This window comes from Gadus morhua, chromosome 6 (genome assembly GCF_902167405.1).
Source record: "Gadus morhua chromosome 6, gadMor3.0, whole genome shotgun sequence".
In the NCBI taxonomy this organism is placed as follows: Eukaryota; Metazoa; Chordata; class Actinopteri; order Gadiformes; family Gadidae; genus Gadus; species Gadus morhua.
This window is the reverse complement of record NC_044053.1, coordinates 1,625,750-1,644,555: the sequence shown is the minus strand read 5'-3', so window position 1 is coordinate 1,644,555 and position 18,806 is coordinate 1,625,750. Positions and strand designations below refer to the sequence as shown.

The following is an 18,806-nucleotide window of genomic DNA, read 5'->3' as shown; positions in this document are numbered from 1 at the left end:
CTAAAACAGTCATTTTATCTGTTTAAAAGGACATAAACTTTTGCATTATGATGTTTAAAGCATGGCCTAAATTCGTTCTCATGATCTAATGGAGAGCTGAAAATCCAGAAAAGCTAGCCCCTTATTCACATTTAAACACTTGACACAAATGACAACGAATAAGGAGCTGGCTTTCAGCACTTCAAACTAACGGTATGTTAGTTTGAAGCTTCAATAGAGGAGGCTGCAGTTTCAGGACTGCAGCATCAGGACTGCAGCATCAGGACCGCGGTTCTAGGACTGCAGTTCTAGGACCTCAATTCAACGAGGACCCTCGTTTTTCCTGACGAATCACTCAAGCTGGATTCAGATAGTGGACCACACACACACACACACACACACACACACACACACACACACACACACACACACACACACACACACACACACACACACACACACACACACACACACACACACACATCGAGGCCTATTGTACTTTTCAGTATGTCAGTAGAAAGAAAGTGTTGCCCGCTCTTGCTCCATATGTATTTCTCTTTCATTTGGAATATGTTTCGGCCCCCAAGCCTTCTTCAAGATCAGCGATAAGGAAGGGCCCTACATATGATGTTGGCCACACAGCCTTAACGCATCCATTAGTGATCGGATAATCATGTTCTACCAGAGGGAGGAAAACAATCAAGATCAGAACCCTTGAACCAAGAATGACAGGAGACATAGCCAATGCAATCACTGCAAGCAAAGTGTCATATCACATACAAATATTATGTTTCAAACATTAAAGGTTTGACCTCAGCTCTAAATGTATATCATAAATAATTCAATAATAAATAGAGGTCAATTACAAAGAACCCTTTGAGTCACAGTCTATATTCCTGAGGTGACACGGTTTCACGACGGTTCTCCGACAGAAGAACCTCTGGACAGAACTTCAGTACCATAATAAACCATACACACGGGGTCAGTGAGATTCATGATTTGGTTTGCTGCGGTTCGCTATCAACACAACTCAGGCTTCACACTGAGAAAAAGCCCACAACCATAATATTGTAATGACAACAGAGAACACAGACCTAAGGACATATGTTGCGGAAGAAACACGAAGAAACCCTTTTCCACCAATCAAAGCCAGTGCCGATCTCGAACCGGTTCTTGGCTTTTCCACGTAAATAATCCTGGCTCCGGGCGGGACGAACAGGCTCCAACTCCACGCTGGTCCAGAAATAAGAACCAGTGAGTTCTGGTACTGGGTTGTGTTTTAGCGTTCATTTTAGCGTCCTGCCGCATTGGTAGGACAGCGGGGTCGTAACCTCTTGACGCGTTGACGTGGCTCCACTCCAGCCCATCTCCTCTGGCTCCCAGTTCAGGAGCTGCTTCTGCCGCTGGTGTACCAGCCTGCCCTGGTACAAACCTGGACAAACCCGTCCAATAAAGTACTGTTTTATCTTATCTTAAAACTATGGAAACAGGACTAGCTCAGTGACGTAACTATGTAAACAATACTTGCTGGGTAATGGTGTTACTATGTTAACTACTGGCTAGGCGATGGTGCTACTATGGAAACAGTACTGTCTGGTCGATGTTGTAACTATTGAGGCCGTACTGTTTGGGTGATGGTGTCGCTATGGAAACAGTACTGTCTGGGTGTCTCACCAGGCGTAGTGGGGTTCAGGGAGAGGCTTGCAGAGCAGCAGGTTGAGCTGGGAGCCGTCCTTCAGGCAGGCCTGCCATTGGTTGAAGCTGCGAGCCACGACACCGTCCGGAGGATGGGGAGTAATTAAGTGAGTGAATGAGTGATCAAGTTACATCATGTGCTACCTACCTGTTGTCCCTCCTGTCCGTCGGTTCAGTTCTCCTTGGACCATGACCATCAGCAGAGCTTTGAGGAGCGTCGGCTCAGGGCTGGCCCTCCTCAGCCAGTAGCGGGTCACAGCCACTGGGAGGCGCAGGTGAGCTGGAACTCCCTCCAGCGTCTCTTCCTCCACGCCCAGCGTCTCCAGACACACCTGCAGCCTCACAGTTACACAGTCTGCCTGGGAAGTGGCAACAAACCACAGGTTAAACACTGCTATCATCTGACAGGGCGCCCTGCTGCCCTGCTGGTTGAAACAAAACAGCTGGGTTGTTTATTGAGCCTGCTAGTCTGGTTCTACCAGTCTATCTATAAAAAAGGAATTTTAAAGATAGCGAAAATGACTATTTTTCTAATCCCTGAACTACTTAATGGTTGGAGGTGGAACTGGTCCATCTCCAACCCCTCTTTTTTGTGTTTCCTCATTCTGTGATACAAAAAGAGTTAAAAGGGACCTATTATGCTTTTCGACTTTTATGACCTATAAACGTTGTTATAATGATTGATAGTCATGTTTAACCATCCACAAAAAATGATGTAGATTTTCCTCCTCTCATCTGGGCGCTTTCAGCCTTCTCTGTCAATGCTCGGCTTCGTCCTTCTCCGCCCCCTCGCCCCCCTCCTGCCAACCCAACTCTGTTGTGATTGGTTACCTTCCTTGAAGCGTGCGCGCGGGCAGATTTGACCCGGCATATGGGGGTGCGGCAGGAGTGCCTCTACGTAGATGATTTCCCGGAAATGTGAACAAGTGAATCGCAAACGTTGTCAGAGTATTTAACGCTCTGCACAGCCACCCCAGTCAGCAGGGAATACGTCGAAATGCATGTACGTCATTATTTGACACTTTAGTATGGTTAAACATGACTATCAATCATTATAAAAACGTTTAAAGGTCATAAAAGTCGAAAAAGCATAATAGGTCCCCTTTAAGGTAGTGAGGGCAATATGGAGCCGCAAGCCAGAGAGATGCTACATTTTTTAATGATCCAATAGAAATAGAAGATCCGGCAAAGATTGCCACAACTCGCTTCCGAAAGATGGCCGCAAACTCCACCTAAAAATGGCCGACCCCCTCCACCTAAAGATGGCCGCCACACTTCTCCTAAAGATGGCCGCACACTCCACCTAAAGATTGCCGCCATACTCGACCAAAAGATGGCCGCCCCAGTGTACCTAAAGATGGCCACCACATTCTACCTAAAGATGGCCACCACACTCCACCTAGGTGGCTTTCACCGGGCTCCTCAAGTCACAGGACACAGAGTAAGGATGTTCAAACCAGTTTATTGCGGATGTCGAAGTCCATGACACATTTAGATGGTGATCCATGCTGCCATCTAGGTGATCTCCTGAGTGTGTGTGGTGACGGCTGGTTTAACCTGTGAGCATTGACTAGCCAACGCACAACAGGTGTGCAGCCCCACCAGCCCCAGAGTCTCTCAGTCTGACTCAGATAAGACACAATCCACTTTAAATCTTTACGCGTACAAATAGTTTTCTTTTATCAACTTCAATGTCTCATATCGACAAACAGCTTCTTTACATTTGATTGGTTTTGTTTGAGCACCATTTAGCGAAGACAACCCCAGCCAGGAGGAGAAGGAGAACCGCCAACACCACGCCCTTCCCCACGGCAACCACCAGGTGGACGGACCTGTGGAATCCTGGAGAACACCACAAGGGATTCATCCATGGATGGAGCGGTCATTAGGTTACACTATCATAGAACATAACAGATAAAGTTAGACTATACTAGACTATATCAAAAATAATATTAGACTATAATAGACTATATCAGATAATGTTAGACTGTACTAGACTATAATAGATAATGTTAGATTACACAAGACTATATTACATTAGATAGTGTTAGATTATACTAGACTATAATAGAAAATATTAGACTATCATAGACTTTATTACGTTAGATAATGTTAGACCATCATAGACTATAATGAATAACATTAGACTATTGTGTACCGCCGGTACATAACATTTGATAACGTAAGACTATACTAGATTAGATAAGATAGTTTTAAACTAAAATAGACTATACTAGATTAGATTATGTTAGACTATCATACACTACATTACATTAGATGAGGGACCACTCTCATGACATTAGTGAACAGAGAGGGGCTCACCTTCATCTACCAACACCAATAGACTCCAAGGCGCAGAGATTTTCTGCCCACTGGAGTCCAGAGAGCAGGTGTAATTCCCGGTGTTGTTATTGGTCAGAGAGCTGAGGTGGAGGGCGGGGCCTGTCTCTGATAGGGCGTGGCCATTTCTGTACCAGTGGACGTCCAATCGGTGGAAGGAGCAGGCTGAGGTACAGGTGAGTGTGACCTGACCGCCCTCTTTCACCACATGGTCAGTGACGGAGCTTCTGACCTTCACAACCTCTCCACCTGTTGAAGACGCAGTGAGACGGACGTTCTTTACAACTGGACAGATTGACAGCATATACCCTTCAGTGGAAGTGGTCATCACTTATCATTGACTATTTACCACTGTCGGTTTGCAGATACAAGGAATCATAAAATGCATTTGATCCAAAGCGTCTTCCAGGACATCCAGAAACATCTCATGAGGAGCAGGTGGGTGAGGACATCCAGAAACATCTCATGAGGAGCAGGTGGGTGAGGACATCCAGAAACATCTCATGAGGAGCAGGTGGGTGAGGACATCTTGCTCAAGGTTGACTACAGGAAGCTACTAATCCCTCCCCAATGGGAACCAAGTCTAGTCTCTTCCTATAGTACTAATATAATGGGAAAATAGAAGTTACACAAACTAGTAACAGTACTAGAAGTAACACTTCCCAGTGACGTTGACTCTGACTCCTCTCCGTCCGGTGTGCCCTCCGCTGTTGGTCTTGAAGCAGAAGCGGTACGTTGGTCCCTTCCTCCACCCGCTCCACCACCACGCGGGTCTCTTTGTGCACCTTGGGGTGGGTGAAGCTGCAGGGGATGGTGGCGGTGGAGCCCTCCACCACGCAGAAGGAGTCAGGGTACTCCACGTGCCAGTCAGGGTCCGCCCCCAGCGGCCCTGGAGGAAGCAGACAGTCGGGGTCACAACAGGGAGCCCGGTTCTAAGGGAGGGTCTCACATGAGGTCATGCTCTCTCCAAGTTGAGCTTTTCACCGTCATGGTGAGAATGAGAGCGACTGGTTGATGGTGAAGACGCTCTGAGAAGGTCAGGGTGGGACGTTGATATTGGAATGCGTTTGGTTTTAAATCATATTATGTAATATTTGATATCATATCATAAAGCATAATAAATTATATATTATCGTATCTAATTTCACACTTTATCTATCAAGTTTTTTTTATTTAATGTTATGAAAGCTCTTGGGGTGAGGCCCATTAAGAAAACAATGCATTATTATTATCATCAATATTATTATTATTATTATGATAACATATGGAACGATAAACTGATCTGTGTCCTTCTTTGTCTGTGTCTAGTTGAGAGTTGAGGTCCCACTAGACTCTAAAAAGAGCTCTAGGTTGAGCCAGCAGGCCAGCTGGATCCAGTTTGTCTACCGACACGTTCCCGGTAGTAAACAGAAGAAGCATTACAGCTTACCAGCTAGCAGCAGGAGCACAGAGAGGGTCCATGGATTCATCTTCATCTGCTCCGTAGCTTCCTCTCAATGTCTATTTAGAACCGTCTCAAAGAAAGGGGGAGGGCTGATTGGCTGATTTTGAAAGGCTACAGCAAAATGTCCTGACATGTAGCTTCCTCCTTTTATATTTTCTCTACAATAGCCACTAACCTCAGTTCACATCGCTTTAAAGTCCATATATATCTGCACTTCTCCCTCTCTCATTTACATGACAATCAAAAATGGTATTACTATAGAAAACGACCAAATGGGACAAAATTACCTTCATGAATCATTTCTGATGGTAGTTATATATCAGAGACCCTAGATATCACAAATCAACACAGTGTGTGCGTTCGTAAGGACGACGAGATGAGCCATAATCAACAAATTGTGTGCGCTCAACAGATGAGCCATAAACAACAAAGTGTTTGTGTTCTACAGATGAGCTATGAGCCACAAAGGGTCAAAGTCAGTCGATGTTCTCAGAAAGTCGTCAGGGTTTTGAAGACATGGAGGGATAAAGCACGTTGGATAAGGGTTAAGTCATCTTAAAGGGCGACTGTGTAATATTTTAAGTCATTTATTTCCTCAAATCAACGTATTCATTCATAAATAAGTCCTCATTGGTGTAAAATTATCTCTGCCAAAAATCTCACTAATCCTCCGGAGCGAAGAATAATTAATATGTAGTTACATAGGACGGGTAAGCTTCATGGAGGCTTCCATGTTTTTCCGGTATATGAACTGCCGAGAGGGACAAAAAGCACTACGTGGTACAGGAAATGCAAACGTGTTTTCACTCTGAGCCAGCGTGAATGATGACTGAAATAATTCACTATCTTGCTCGAGGAGTATTTACTCATAAATGACTCATCCATACATTTGTTTGAAATAACGAACCTCATCATCACTCGAATGACTCGATGAGGTAGTATTGGATGTCATGACACAGCTTCTTGGCACATACTGCCCACCGTAGTTTTTGAACAAGCGAGCCCTATTAGTTTGAATGCAATATACAATTGTACCACTAGATGGGAGTAATTTTTACACAGTGTCCCTTTAAAGTGTTCAAGTACATAAACACTCTGTTCACTTTCCACGTGCTTAAAGATGTTTGGTTGAACAGTGAGAAAGAGAGGTGAAGGGGATTGTGGGAGGGAGAGGGGGGAGGTAAAGAGTGAGAGAGAGGGAGAGTAGTGAAGGGGAGTGAGAGGGAGAGGGGGGAGGTAATGAGTGAGAGGGAGGGAGAGAGGTGAAGAGAGGTACAGAAATAGAAGACAGAGAGAGAGTTAATATTAATAGACTATAAGGAAGTGGACCTTGTGCTGAAACCAGTCTTCAGGAAACAGTTCAGACGCGAAGACTGAGAGCAGGAGGTGGACTACAGGTGTGTGTGTGTTCCCAAATATGTATGTATATTTATGTATGTCTGTATTGTTTATTCTGTGTGTATTGTGTATGTTTGTGTGTCAGTGTGTGTGTGTGTGTGTCCGTGTGTGTGTGTGTGTGTGTGTGTGTGTGTGTGTGTGTGTGTGTGTGTGTGTGTGTGTGTGTGTGTGTGTGTGTGTGTGTATTTGAGTGTGTGTGAATGTGTGCCTGACCGATGTCTGTCTATCCTTGTGTGTTAATCTGAGTTTTCTTTGCACTGGGTATCGCAGGTGGACAAGAGAGACCGTACCAGTGCAGAGAGACCAGTAGGGACAGAGAGACCAGCAGAGAGACCGTACCATTAGCTCTTCATCATGAAGTTGGAGCAAAAGATCCATGTGTTCCAGTTCCTCTTGACCATCTGCAACTGTCTCTACCTGGTAACAACACACCTGCTGCCTAATCGCCATGGCTACAACACACCTGCTGCCTAATCGCCATGGTTACAACACACCTGCTGTCTAATCCTCATGGCTACAACACACCTGCTGTCTAATCGCCATGGTTACAACACACCTGCTGCCTAATCGCCATGGTTACAACACACCTGCTGTCTTATCCTCATGGCTACAACACACCTGCTGCCTAATCGCCATGGTTACAACACACCTGCTAACTAATTGTCATGGCTAGAACACACGTGCTGTCTAATTGTCATGGTAGCAACATACCCTCTGTCTTATCGCCTGCTATGTAGTAGTGCAGTGTATGCTTGCCTAGTTGGGATGACTATATGCTCTGTAAGGTGACCTTGGGTGTCTTGAAAGGCGCCTCTAAATTAAATGTATTATTATTATTATTATTAGTTCAGCTAATACACCACTCACGATTGTCGTCATGGCGATTTCTGCCCCCAGATCCTGGGTGCGAGCATCTTGGGCTGTGCTTTGTGGATCCTTTTCGACACTGGAAATCTTCTCAGGGACATCCATTCTGGTAACCCAGCTCGAACCAAACCCTCCTTCGTTCATATTATTATCACGTTTAAAACGGACTTGGTTCTAAAACGTTATGATTTTGTATTCATAATTCATCAAAAGTACGTTGTGTGTGTGTGTGCGTGTGTGTGTGTGTGTGTGTGTGTGTGTGTGTGTGTGTGTGTGTGTGTGTGTGTGTGTGTGTGTGTGTGTGTGTGTCCGCGCTCGCCCGTGTGCGTGTATGTGCGTGCGTGCGTGGGTGCCTGCTTGTGTGCGTGTGTGTGTGCGTGCATGCGTGCGTATTGCCTGCATGTATATCTGTGCGTGCGTGCGTGCGTGCGTGCGTGCGTGCGTGCGTGCGTGCGTGCGTGCGTGCGTGCGTGTGTTAGATGAGCTGGAGACCGTGGCTGGAGGCCTGTTCCTGGTGGGCCTGCTGGTGCTAGCCGTCGCTGCTCTGGGCTACGCCGCGGCTCACTGCCAGGCCAGGCTCATGCTGCTGCTGGTGGGGACACTTTCACTTTAGCCTAGCCTCGCTTAGCTTGGTTAAGCTAAACTTAGTAGGGCATAAACTGTACCCGCCTACCCTATCTTACCCTGTCCTTTATGTGCCTATTTTAGCATTGCCTAACATAGTTTATTTAGCCTACCCAAGCCGAGCCCAAGACAAACCTAGCCTATCTTACCCTAGCATATCTTAGCCTATCATAACTTAGCCTAACCTTTTTTAGCATAGCCTAGAATAATCGAGCCTAGCATAGACCAGCCTAGCCTATCAAAGCCTCGCCGAACTTAGCATAGTTTAGCGTAGCCTACCTTAATTGTGTCTGTGGTTTGATTGGTTCGTATCCTTCTGTCGTTGACAGTACATGGCGTTCCTCATCGTGCTTATCCTTGGCCAGCTGTTTATTAGCCTGGTCTTGCTAACAAGTCAAAAAAAGGTATTTATTGTCTATTTCAACGGTGAGTTCAGGGTTTATTTCCCCCTGAAGCGACGTGCTGAAGCGTTGTGCTGATCGGAGGCGGGGGTGTGATGTGGTGGGGGGGCAGATCGAGGGGGCTCTGGACGAGGCTGTGGACCAGATGATCATCAGCTACGCAGGCGGCAGGGATCTGACCGCCTCAGACCGACTGCTGGACGAGCTACAGCGCACCGTGAGTAGTCATGGAGACGTCCAATGGGAGACCGCGACCACGGGCAAGCCCTGGTCAGTAGTCATGGAGACGTCCAATGGGAGAGCGCGACCACGGGCACGCCGTGGTCAGCAGGTCGGGGGATGTAAAAAACAGACGGGTAACCATGGTGTCCGATGGGTAACCATGGTGTCGGATGGATAACCGTGGTGACAGATGGGGTAACCTTGGTGTCAGATGGGGTAACCTTGGTGTCAGATGGGGTAACCATGGTGACAGATGGGTAACCATGGTGACAGATGGGGTAACCTTCGTGTCAGATGGGTAACCGTGGTGACAGATGGGGTAACCTTTGTGTCAGATGGGTAACCATGGTGTCGGATGGGTAACCATGGTGTCAGATGGGGTAACCGTGGTGTCAGATGGATAACCATGGCGTCTGATGGGGTAACCATGATGTCAGATGGGTAACCATGGTTACAGATGGGGTAACCTTGGTGTCAGATGGGTAACCGTGGTGACGTTGGATTTAAAGGGGGATGTTTCTCGTACGGGGTGGACGGAGGATGCTGTAGTCACCATGGTGCTGACGGACGGGATACAAGGAAGAAGTGGTAACCATGGTGACGATGAATGGATCTCAATCACAGGATTTGGGATACCATCTAAAAAGGGGCCCTCGTTTCCAAGGGCCATCGTAGATCGCCATGGTAACGGTTATCGTGGTAACCCCGGGCAACGTGTAGAAGCTCTTCAGGGTAACGACTCGGCAAAGATGGGAGAAGCGCCCCGGCTCTGAGGAGAGTGTGGCGTGGTAACCATGGTGATGTGCTGATGTGTGGTGAGGTAACCATAGTGATGTCGTGATGTGTTCACAGGAGAAGTGCTGCGGCAGGACGGGCCCGGACGATTGGAAGACGAACCTTTACATCCAGAATCTGACCAATCAGGACGTGCTTCCCTGCGCCTGCTTCAACACTTCCTGTCCGTCTGGCCCTGGGGGGGAGCCCCCCCTATTTGGGGCGTCAGTAGGGAACGACTCGTATCAGGAGGTACGGCGGCCAGCACGTCGTCATGTATGAAGAACATATGAATGAACATGACGTTCAAGCGTTACGCAACGAGCAGCAGATGCTGAGGACCTAGAGCGGGTTGCTTGGTAACCGCTCGGTTGCTGGTTCGGTGTGCGAGTGTCGAGGTGTCCCTGAGCAAGACGCCTCACCCTGACTGCTCCTGACGAGCTGGCTGTCGCCCTGCGGGGCTGACTCCGCCGTCGGGGTGTGAATGTGTGTAAGAATAAGTGAAGGTCAGGCAATATTGTTAAGCGCTTTGGATAAAAGCGCCACATAATGCAGTCCATTGACCCTTTACATTATGAGAGGAAGCTCCTCGTCCCAGGAGGAACAGCGACCAACACGTCATCTTGTAGGAGAAAGGTCATTTTGAACACATTAATGTGATGCACACGTTCAGATGTGTCTTGTGTCCCTGGTGCGTTATGGTTCATCTGGTGTTTGACTCCGCAGGGCTGTAAAGAGAAGATCACCGATTGGCTGGCGGAAAATGCTCTCACTATTGTTGCCATGGACGCCAGCATCATTATCCTTCAGGTAACAAGCAGGAAGCACGCTGGAAATGCATATTCATGAGGCGGCCGGAAACATTGCCATCTCAGAATATATTTTTTAATGTTATTTATAAAAACAGTGACATCACCAGGGAAACTGAAACAGGGACCTCTCTCTCTCTCTCTCGCTCTCTTTCTCACTCTCTCTCTCTCTCTCTCTCTCTCTCTCTCTCGCTCTCTCTCGCTCTCTCGCTCTCTCTCTCTCTAGGTTCTACAGATCATTCTGGCCGTGTATCTCTACAAGGCTGTTTCTCAACAATCCCGGGTCAAGGGTTCCAGAGTCCTTATGGAACCGGAGCCGGACCAGACGGACCCCGGTCCCGACCTCCGTGAGGACCAGGGCGGGTTCTACGGCGAGGAGAACCGGGCCTATTGGGACCCGGAACCGCCACACACAGAAAGCACTGGTTACCCTAACGCCCAGAACCCATACGCAGAACATGAGAGACACGGTCAAGGATACAATCAAATGTACTATTGATCATGTGCATGTCCCATGAGCCTACCTGTACTGGTAACCAGGTAGAGGATACCGTGTTACCTGTACTGGTAACCAGGTAGAGGTTACTTGTACCAGTTCGGGAATTTAATTAAATAAATGTTTGGTGTCGTTTTTAACAGATGTTTGGATTAATCAACCTTTAAGTCTTGTTTAGCTCAAACAATAAACTTCCATGTAATATTATGTATTTAAAAATGTTTGATTTGAAAAAAATTCATACAATAAATTATGTCTATATATTTTATGTTTATTTTCTCACAGGCCACAAAAGCGAAGCAAAGGAAAGTGAAGCTGCATTTACCCAGAACCCACCTGTCCTCAGTCAGACTGTCAGGCTGAGATCGTTGATGATACAGTGAGATGATACAGTGAGATGACACAGTGAGATGACACAGTGAGATGACACAGTGAGATGACACACTGAAATGACATCATGGATGATACAATGAGATGACACAGTGAGATGAAACATTGGAATGACATCACACCATTGGGGACACAGATGTGCTTCCCAATGGCTCATTAGGAGGAGAAGGACGCTGGAGAAGCAGAGGCCTGGTATTCCCTGGCGTGCCTCCTGGATCCTGTGAAGGTCAGGGTCTGAAGGGCAGACAGTAGAGATGGCCGACGCCCTGGGGCCCAGTGCCTGAGGGGCGAGCAGAACACACATGGGTCGCATCATGGTTTCATTGTATTAATCACTGATCCTTTACCCTCAGCCCCCACAGCTCGGTCACGGCCAATCAGCCACGCCCCTTTGTTGGCTCTGACGCCTGGCCACGCCCCCTCAGATCAACAACCACGGTAGCTTAGAATAGACGACATCATGGTAGATACATTACATTAGATTATGACTATAATAGACAATATTAGATAAGATAATGTTAGACTATAATAGAAGATATTTGATAAGATAATGTTAGACTATATTACATTAAATAATGTTAGACTGTAATGGCCTATATTAGATAAGTTAATGTTAGACTATACATTAGATAATGTTAGACTATTGTAGACCAGATAATGTTAGACTATATTACATTAGATAATGTTAGACTATAGTAGACTACATTAGATTAGATAATGTTAGACAATATGAAAATATCTTAGATAAGATAATGCTAGACTGCGGGATCAAACTAAAACAGTTGAATCTTTACAAGTTTAAATTAAAGTCTGTTTAAATAAATTTGAAGATGAGAGTGTGCTGATTTTTTTTAATGTACGAAAAAAGTTGAACGGTTAAACATTGACCAAGTTGCAAAGTCTGAAATAGTTGTGTCTTCAAGTCTTGGAAAGTGACTTCCCCTGTAAAAAACAAAACAAGATGAAGCTTAAAAGTTTAAGAAAGAGTTGAAAAAAGTTAAACAAGAGCCATACTGTCGTTAAAGTGATGAACATGTTGATAGTTGAATGGTTTCTGTAGCTGAAAGTATGCAGAAGGAGTTGAAGACCAAAAAAGGGGCAGAAGAATAACAATAATAAAGATTTCAATATCTAGAGTTTGGATGCTGATGCAGCATTCACACTAATGAGAGACCACTGCATTATTGAACACAGAGGGGCTCACCTTCATCATTCACCACCAATAGACTCCAAGGCGCAGAGCTTTTCTGCCCGCTGGAGTCAAGAGAGCAGGTGTAATACCCTGTGTCCTCATTGGTCATACCGCTGAGGTGGAGGGCGGGGCCTGTCTCTGATAGGGCGTGGCCATTTCTGTACCAGTGGACGTCCAATTGGTGGAAGGAGCAGGCTGAGGTACAGGTGAGTGTGACCTGACCGCCCTCTTTCACCACATGGTCAGTGACGGAGCTTCTGACCTTCACATCCTCTCCACCTGTTGAAGACACAGTGAGACGGACGTTCTTTAACCAACTGTACAGCTTGTGTAAAAGATATGGAAAACTGTTCATTAGTTATGATTTGTTTCCCAAATGATAGAGCAGTTGTTGGTGTTTTAGAGCCATCTGCTGGTGTGGTGGTGTACTGCAGAGCTGCATTAGCCTTAGCTGTGTGTGATGCCGTTGCTGGTCAGAAAAAGTTGAGTGATTTGTGATCCTGCTGTACAAATTACAAATGCACAATTGAAAGACAGCAATGTGTTTTTCCTTTCTTTCAGTCCTTTATACTTGACCACGACCATTACACTTGACAGCATTCCCCCTGAAGTTGAAGTGTTCATCTCCTATGATTTGACATTTTACCACTGTCAGTTTGCAAATACAAGGAATCATTAAATGCCTTTGATCCAAAGTGTCTTCTAAGCCATCCAGAAGCATCTCATGAAGGAGGGATTAGTAGGAAGCTACTAATCCCTCCCCAATGGGAACCAAGTCTAGACTAGGGACAGTACCATAACATTAACTAGTGACGGAACTAGAAGTAACACTTACTAGTGACTGTGACTGTGACTCCTTCCCGTCCGGTGTACCCATCGGCTTTGGTCTCGAAGCGGAAGTAGTATCTCTTTGCGTCCTGTTTCACCGTCTTGTTGATCTTCAGGGCGCAGTTCCCGACGAGGTCCCCCAGGTACAGGAACCGGCTGTCGGCCCGGACGTTGCCGCTGTCGTACACGTTGGTCGTGGACCGGTGGCAGAGCAGGGGATCGGGGCACCAGGCCACCCGCTTAACCTGCAGAATGGCCCCGCCCTTCTTTACGTCGACAAGGGGGTGGGTGAAGCTGCAGGGGATGGTGGCGGTGGAGCCCTCCACTACGCAGAAGGAGTCAGGGTACTCCACGTGCCAGTCAGGGCCCGCCCCCAGCGGCCCTGGAGGAAGCAGACAGTCGGGGTCACAACAGGGTTCCAGATACACGTTCCAGGTAATAAACTTAAACGGTTGACTCTTTATAAGTTTAAATTAGAGTCTGCTTAAATATATTTGAAGATAAAAGTGTGGTAATTTTTTTTAATGCACGAAAATAGTTGAACAGTTAAAAATTGACCAAGTTTCAAAGTCTGAAATAGTTGAAGTCATAGAATGGGCAGACGGCTTCGCCGTCCCTGCTTTGTCTTCAACTGCAAAAGGTTAAAGTATACAAAGCTTAATAGTTTAAGGAAGAGTTGAAAAAAGTTGAACAAGAGCCATACTATCGTTCAAGTGTTGAACATGTTGATAGTTGAATGGTTTCTGTAGCTGAAAGTATGCAGAAGGAGTTGAAGACCAAAAAAGGGGCAGAAGAATAACAATAATAAAGATTTCAATATCTAGAGTTTGGATGCTGATGCAGCATTCACACTAATGAGAGACCACTGCATTATTGAACACAGAGGGGCTCACCTTCATCATTCACCACCAATAGACTCCAAGGCGCAGAGGTTTTCTGCCCACTGGAGTCAAGAGAGCAGGTGTAATCCCCTGTGTCCTCATTGGTCAGACCACTGAGGTGGAGGGCGGGGCCTGTCTCTGATAGGGCGTGGCCATTTCTGTACCAGTGAACGTCCAATTGGTTGAAGGAGCAGGCTGAGGTACAGGTGAGTGTGACCTGACCGCCCTCTTTCACCACATGGTCAGTGACGGAGCTTCTGACCTTCACATCCTCTCCATCTGTTGAAGACACAGTGAGACGGACGTTCTTTAACCAACTGTACAGCTTGTGTAAAAGATATGGAAAACTGTTCATTAGTTATGATTTGTTTCCCAAATGATAGAGCAGTTGTTGGTGTTTTAGAGCCATCTGCTGGTGTGGTGGTGTACTGCAGGGCTGCATTAGCCTTAGCTGTGTGTGAGGCCGTTGCTGGTCAGAAAAAGTTGACGTGATTTGTGATCCTGCTGTACAAATTACAAATGCACAATTGAAAGACAGCAATGTGTTTTTCCTTTCTTTCAGTCCTTTATACTTGACCATGACCATTACACTTGACAGCATTCCCCCTGAAGTTGAAGTGTTCATCTCCTATGATTTGACTTTTTACCACTGTCAGTTTGCAAATACAAGGAATCATTAAATGCCTTTGATCCAAAGTGTCTTCTAAGACATCCAGAAGCATCTCATGAAGGAGGGATGAGTAGGAAGCTACTCATCCCTCCCCAATGGGAACCAAGTCTAGACTAGGGACAGTACCATAAGTAACATTAACTAGTGACGGTACTAGAAGTAACACTTACTAGTGACTGTGACTGTGACTCCTTCCCGTCCGGTGTACCCATCGGCTTTGGTCTCGAAGCGGAAGTAGTATCTCTTTGCGTCCTGTTTCACCGTCTTGTTGATCTTCAGGGCGCAGTTCCCGATGAGGTCCCCCAGGTACAGGAACCGGCTGTCGGCCCGGACGTTGCCGCTGTCGTACACGTTGGTCGTGGACTGGTGGCAGAGCAGGGGATCGGGGCACCAGGCCACCCGCTTAACCTGCAGAATGGCCCCGCCCTTCTTTACGTCGACAAGGGGGTGGGTGAAGCTGCAGGGGATGGTGGCGGTGGAGCCCTCCACCACACAGAAGGAGTCAGGGTACTCCACGTGCCAGTCAGGGCCCGCCCCCAGCGGCCCTGGAGGAAGCAGACAGTCAGGGTCACAACAGGGTTCCAGATACACGTTCCAGGTAATAAACTAAAACGGTTGACTCTTTATAAGTTTAAATTAGAGTCTGCTTAAATAAATTTGAAGATAAAAGTGTGGTAATATTTTTTAATGCACGAAAATAGTTGAACAGTTAAAAATTGACCAAGTTTCAAAGTCTGAAATAGTTGAAGTCATGGAATGGGCAGACGGCTTCGCCGTCCCTGCTTTGTCTTCAACTGCAAAAGGCTAAAGTATATAAGGCTTAATAGTTTAAGGAAAAGTTGAAAAAAGTTGAACAAGAGCCATACTGTCGTTAAAGGGTTGAACATGTTGATAGTTGAATGGTTTCTGTAGCTGAAAGTATGCAGAAGGAGTTGAAGACCAAAAAAGGGGCAGAAGAAGAATAATAATAATAAAGATTTCTATATCTGGAGTTTGGATGCTGATGCAGCATTCACACTAATGAGAGACCACTATCATGTGCATTATTGAACACAGAGGGGCTCACCTTCATCTTCCACCACCAATAGACTCCAAGGCGCAGAGCTTTTCTTTCTGCTGGAGTCAAGAGAGCAGGTGTAATCCCCTGTGTCCTCATTGGTCAGACCGCTGAGGTGGAGGGCGGGGCCTGTCTCTGATAGGGTGTGGCCATTTCTGTACCAGTGGACGTCCAATTGGTTGAAGGAGCAGGCTGAAGTACAGGTGAGCGTGACCTGACCGCCCTCTTTCACCACATGGTCAGTGATTGAGCTTCTGACCTTCACATCCTCTCCGTCTGTTGAAGACACAGTGAGACAGATGTTTTTTAACCAACTGTACAGCTTGTGTAAAAGATATGGAAAACTGTTCATTAGTTATGATTTGTTTCCCAAATGATAGAGCAGTTGTTGGTGTTTTAGAGCCATCTGCTGGTGTGGTGGTGTACTGCAGTGCTGCATTAGCCTTAGCTGTGTGTGATGCCGTTGCTGGTCAGAAAAAGTTGAGTGATTTGTGATCCTGTTGTACAAATTACAAATGCACAATTGAAAGACAGCAATGTGTTTTTCCTTTCTTTCAGTCCTTTATACTTGACCACAACCATTACACTTGACAGCATTCCCCCTGAAGTTGAAGTGTTCATCTCCTATGATTTGACATTTTACCACTGTCAGTTTGCAAATACAAGGAATCATTAAATGCCTTTGATCCAAAGCGTCTTCTAAGACATCCTGAAGCATCTCATGAAAGAGGGATTAGTAGGAAGCTACTAATCCCTCCCCAATGGGAACCAAGTCTAGACTAGGGACAGTACCATAAGTAACATTAACTAGTGACGGTACTAGAAGTAACACTTACTAGTGACTGTGACTGTGACTCCTTCCCGTCCGGTGTACCCATCGGCTTTGGTCTCGAAGCGGAAGTAGTATCTCTTTGCGTCCTGTTTCACCGTCTTGTTGATCTTCAGGGCGCAGTTCCCGACGAGGTCCCCCAGGTACAGGAACCGGCTGTCGGCCCGGACGTTGCCGCTGTCGTACACGTTGGTCGTGGACCGGTGGCAGAGCAGGGGATCGGGGCACCAGGCCACCCGCTTAACCTGCAGAATGGCCCCGCCCTTCTTTACGTCGACAAGGGGGTGGGTGAAGCTGCAGGGGATGGTGGCGGTGGAGCCCTCCACCACGCAGAAGGAGTCGGGGTACTCCACGTGCCAGTCAGGGTCCGCCCCCAGCGGCCCTGGAGGAAGCAGACAGTCAGGGTCACAACAGGGTTCCAGATACACGTTCCAGGTAGTAAACAGGAGAAGCATTACAGCTTACCAGCTAGCAGCAGGAGCACAGAGAGGGTCCATGGATTCATCTTCATCTGCTCCGTAGCTTCTTCTCAGTGTCTGTCTGGTTATTCCTCTGGAGCCAAGAAGACAAGTGGACCCGCGCCTGATGGCCCACTAAGGACAGGGCTGGGGCTGGTTCGCTGATGGCTGATTGTGAAAGGCAACAGGAAATGCCCTCACTTTTAACTTCCTACCTTAAGATATTCTCTGCAATCGCCTCCAGCCACACTTCCCTTTAAAGTCCTTCTCTCTCTCTCATTTACATGACATCCGATCTACATTAGGTTCCTCTGGACCCGCCTGTTGACCTGCTCATAGAAATACTGGCTTATTGGCTGATTGTTTCATCTGTTTATATCATTACCCCCCAAAGTAAACCCATTACTTTTAACCAGAATTAGCTGAACTCTCTCGCCCTCTATACTCACTAGTACACAGAATGTTTATCCAATCACATTTCTTCCATGCAATGGCTCTCTGCTGTCAGCTGTTCGTCTTCCTCTCATCTTGTCCTGTCTCGTTGTGGTGCAACCCAGAGATTCCCCACAGGCCTACTAATGCGGTCCACGCGTCGCGCGCACGGCGAGTGTTAACCTGATGCACCTGAGAAGCGTGGGAACTGAGGTGGTTTCAAGATCCACCTCGACAAAACGCACTCGGACAGTGCTCCACCAGCCGGCGCCGGTGGGGGCTCCACCAGCCGGCGCCGGTGGGGGCTCCACCAGCGCGGGCGCCGGTGGGGGCTCCACCAGCGCCGGCCTCCCCGGGCTGAGTGGGAGGGTGGGCGGACTAGCTCGGAGTCGTTACCTGCGTGGGGGAGAGGGGAGCCGCCCACAAACACCCTGATCTATTCTGGGCCTCTGATGGTTTTATCGCTGTAGTCCTTTGTAGTCCTAGTGTACGGAGGTAGCTAGCTTAACCTTAGAATGGAAAATAGCTGGCCAGCTCCCACCAGTAAACACTGTGGTTGCACTGGTCGGCTCCCAGGGTCCACCAGTAAACACTGTGGTTGCACTGGTCGGCTCCCAGGGTCCACCAGTAAACACTGTGGTTGTACTGGTCAGCTCCCAGCTCCCACCAGTAAACACTGTGGTTGTACTGGTCAGCTCCCAGCTCCCACCAGTAAACACTGTGGTTGTACTGGTCAGCTCCCAGGGTCCACCAGTAAACACTGTGGTTGTACTGGGCAGCTCCCAGGGTCCACCAGTAAACACTGTGGTTGTACTGGTCGGCTACCAGGGTCCACCAGTAAACACTGTGGTTGTACTGGTCAGCTCCCAGGGTCCACCAGTAAACACTGTGGTTGTACTGGGCAGCTCCCAGGGTCCACCAGTAAACACTGTGGTTGTACTGGTCAGCTCCCAGCTCCCACCAGTAAACACTGTGGTTGTACTGGTCAGCTCCCAGCTCCCACCAGTAAACACTGTGGTT

General features: G+C 47.3%; 2 protein-coding genes across 7 annotated transcripts; one reads left to right on the top strand and one right to left on the bottom strand.

The window, feature by feature from the left end:
- Window positions 1-3,355: 3,355 nt before the first annotated feature.
- On the bottom strand, window positions 3,356-17,820 carry LOC115545492 (hemicentin-1). 5 transcript variants are annotated; one of them, XM_030358743.1, is made up of 9 exons: window positions 17,362-17,820; window positions 16,904-17,278; window positions 16,077-16,343; window positions 15,181-15,555; window positions 14,353-14,619; window positions 13,467-13,841; window positions 12,644-12,910; window positions 3,997-4,263; window positions 3,356-3,516 (listed from the first exon to the last, which is right to left on the bottom strand). In XM_030358743.1, exons 1-9 carry the CDS (start codon window positions 17,405-17,407, stop codon window positions 3,392-3,394), a joined length of 2,364 nt encoding a protein of 787 aa, XP_030214603.1. In that variant the 5' UTR covers window positions 17,408-17,820; the 3' UTR covers window positions 3,356-3,391. The 5 variants fall into 5 exon arrangements, with proteins under 5 accessions (XP_030214603.1, XP_030214604.1, XP_030214608.1 ...); XM_030358744.1 differs by lacking the exon at window positions 3,356-3,516 and adding an exon at window positions 4,678-4,903 and having other exon boundaries at window positions 4,084-4,263; window positions 17,362-17,808; XM_030358748.1 differs by lacking the exons at window positions 3,356-3,516; window positions 3,997-4,263 and adding exons at window positions 11,300-11,719; window positions 12,454-12,499 and having other exon boundaries at window positions 17,362-17,788.
- Window positions 6,745-11,312, top strand: si:ch73-139j3.4 (CD82 antigen). Of its 2 annotated transcripts, none has more exons than XM_030358807.1 (9): window positions 6,745-6,855; window positions 7,127-7,276; window positions 7,754-7,832; window positions 8,203-8,315; window positions 8,677-8,751; window positions 8,861-8,965; window positions 9,823-9,996; window positions 10,471-10,554; window positions 10,780-11,312. In XM_030358807.1, the coding sequence occupies exons 2-9, from the start codon at window positions 7,211-7,213 to the stop codon at window positions 11,050-11,052; spliced, it is 969 nt and encodes a 322-aa protein (XP_030214667.1). In that variant the 5' UTR covers window positions 6,745-6,855; window positions 7,127-7,210; the 3' UTR covers window positions 11,053-11,312. The 2 variants fall into 2 exon arrangements, with proteins under 2 accessions (XP_030214667.1, XP_030214668.1); XM_030358808.1 differs by having other exon boundaries at window positions 6,769-6,877.
- Window positions 17,821-18,806: the final 986 nt, after the last annotated feature.

Bases quoted from the DNA above. Each gene is read 5' to 3' on its own strand.
- si:ch73-139j3.4 (XM_030358807.1), top strand. From the start codon at position 7,211: ATGAAGTTGGAGCAAAAGATCCATGTGTTCCAGTTCCTCTTGACCATC. The intron at 8,316-8,676 runs GTGGGGACACTT...TGTCGTTGACAG, and splicing joins CCAGGCTCATGCTGCTGCTG to TACATGGCGTTCCTCATCGT. The intron at 8,966-9,822 runs GTGAGTAGTCAT...ATGTGTTCACAG, and splicing joins TGGACGAGCTACAGCGCACC to GAGAAGTGCTGCGGCAGGAC.
- LOC115545492 (XM_030358743.1), bottom strand. From the start codon at position 17,407: ATGAAGATGAATCCATGGACCCTCTCTGTGCTCCTGCTGCTAGCTG. The intron at 16,344-16,903 runs GTAAGTGTTACT...TGTCTTCAACAG, and splicing joins AGTCACAGTCACAGTCACTA to ACGGAGAGGATGTGAAGGTC. The intron at 3,517-3,996 runs GTGAGCCCCTCT...GGTGTTCTCCAG, and splicing joins ATTGGTGTTGGTAGATGAAG to GATTCCACAGGTCCGTCCAC.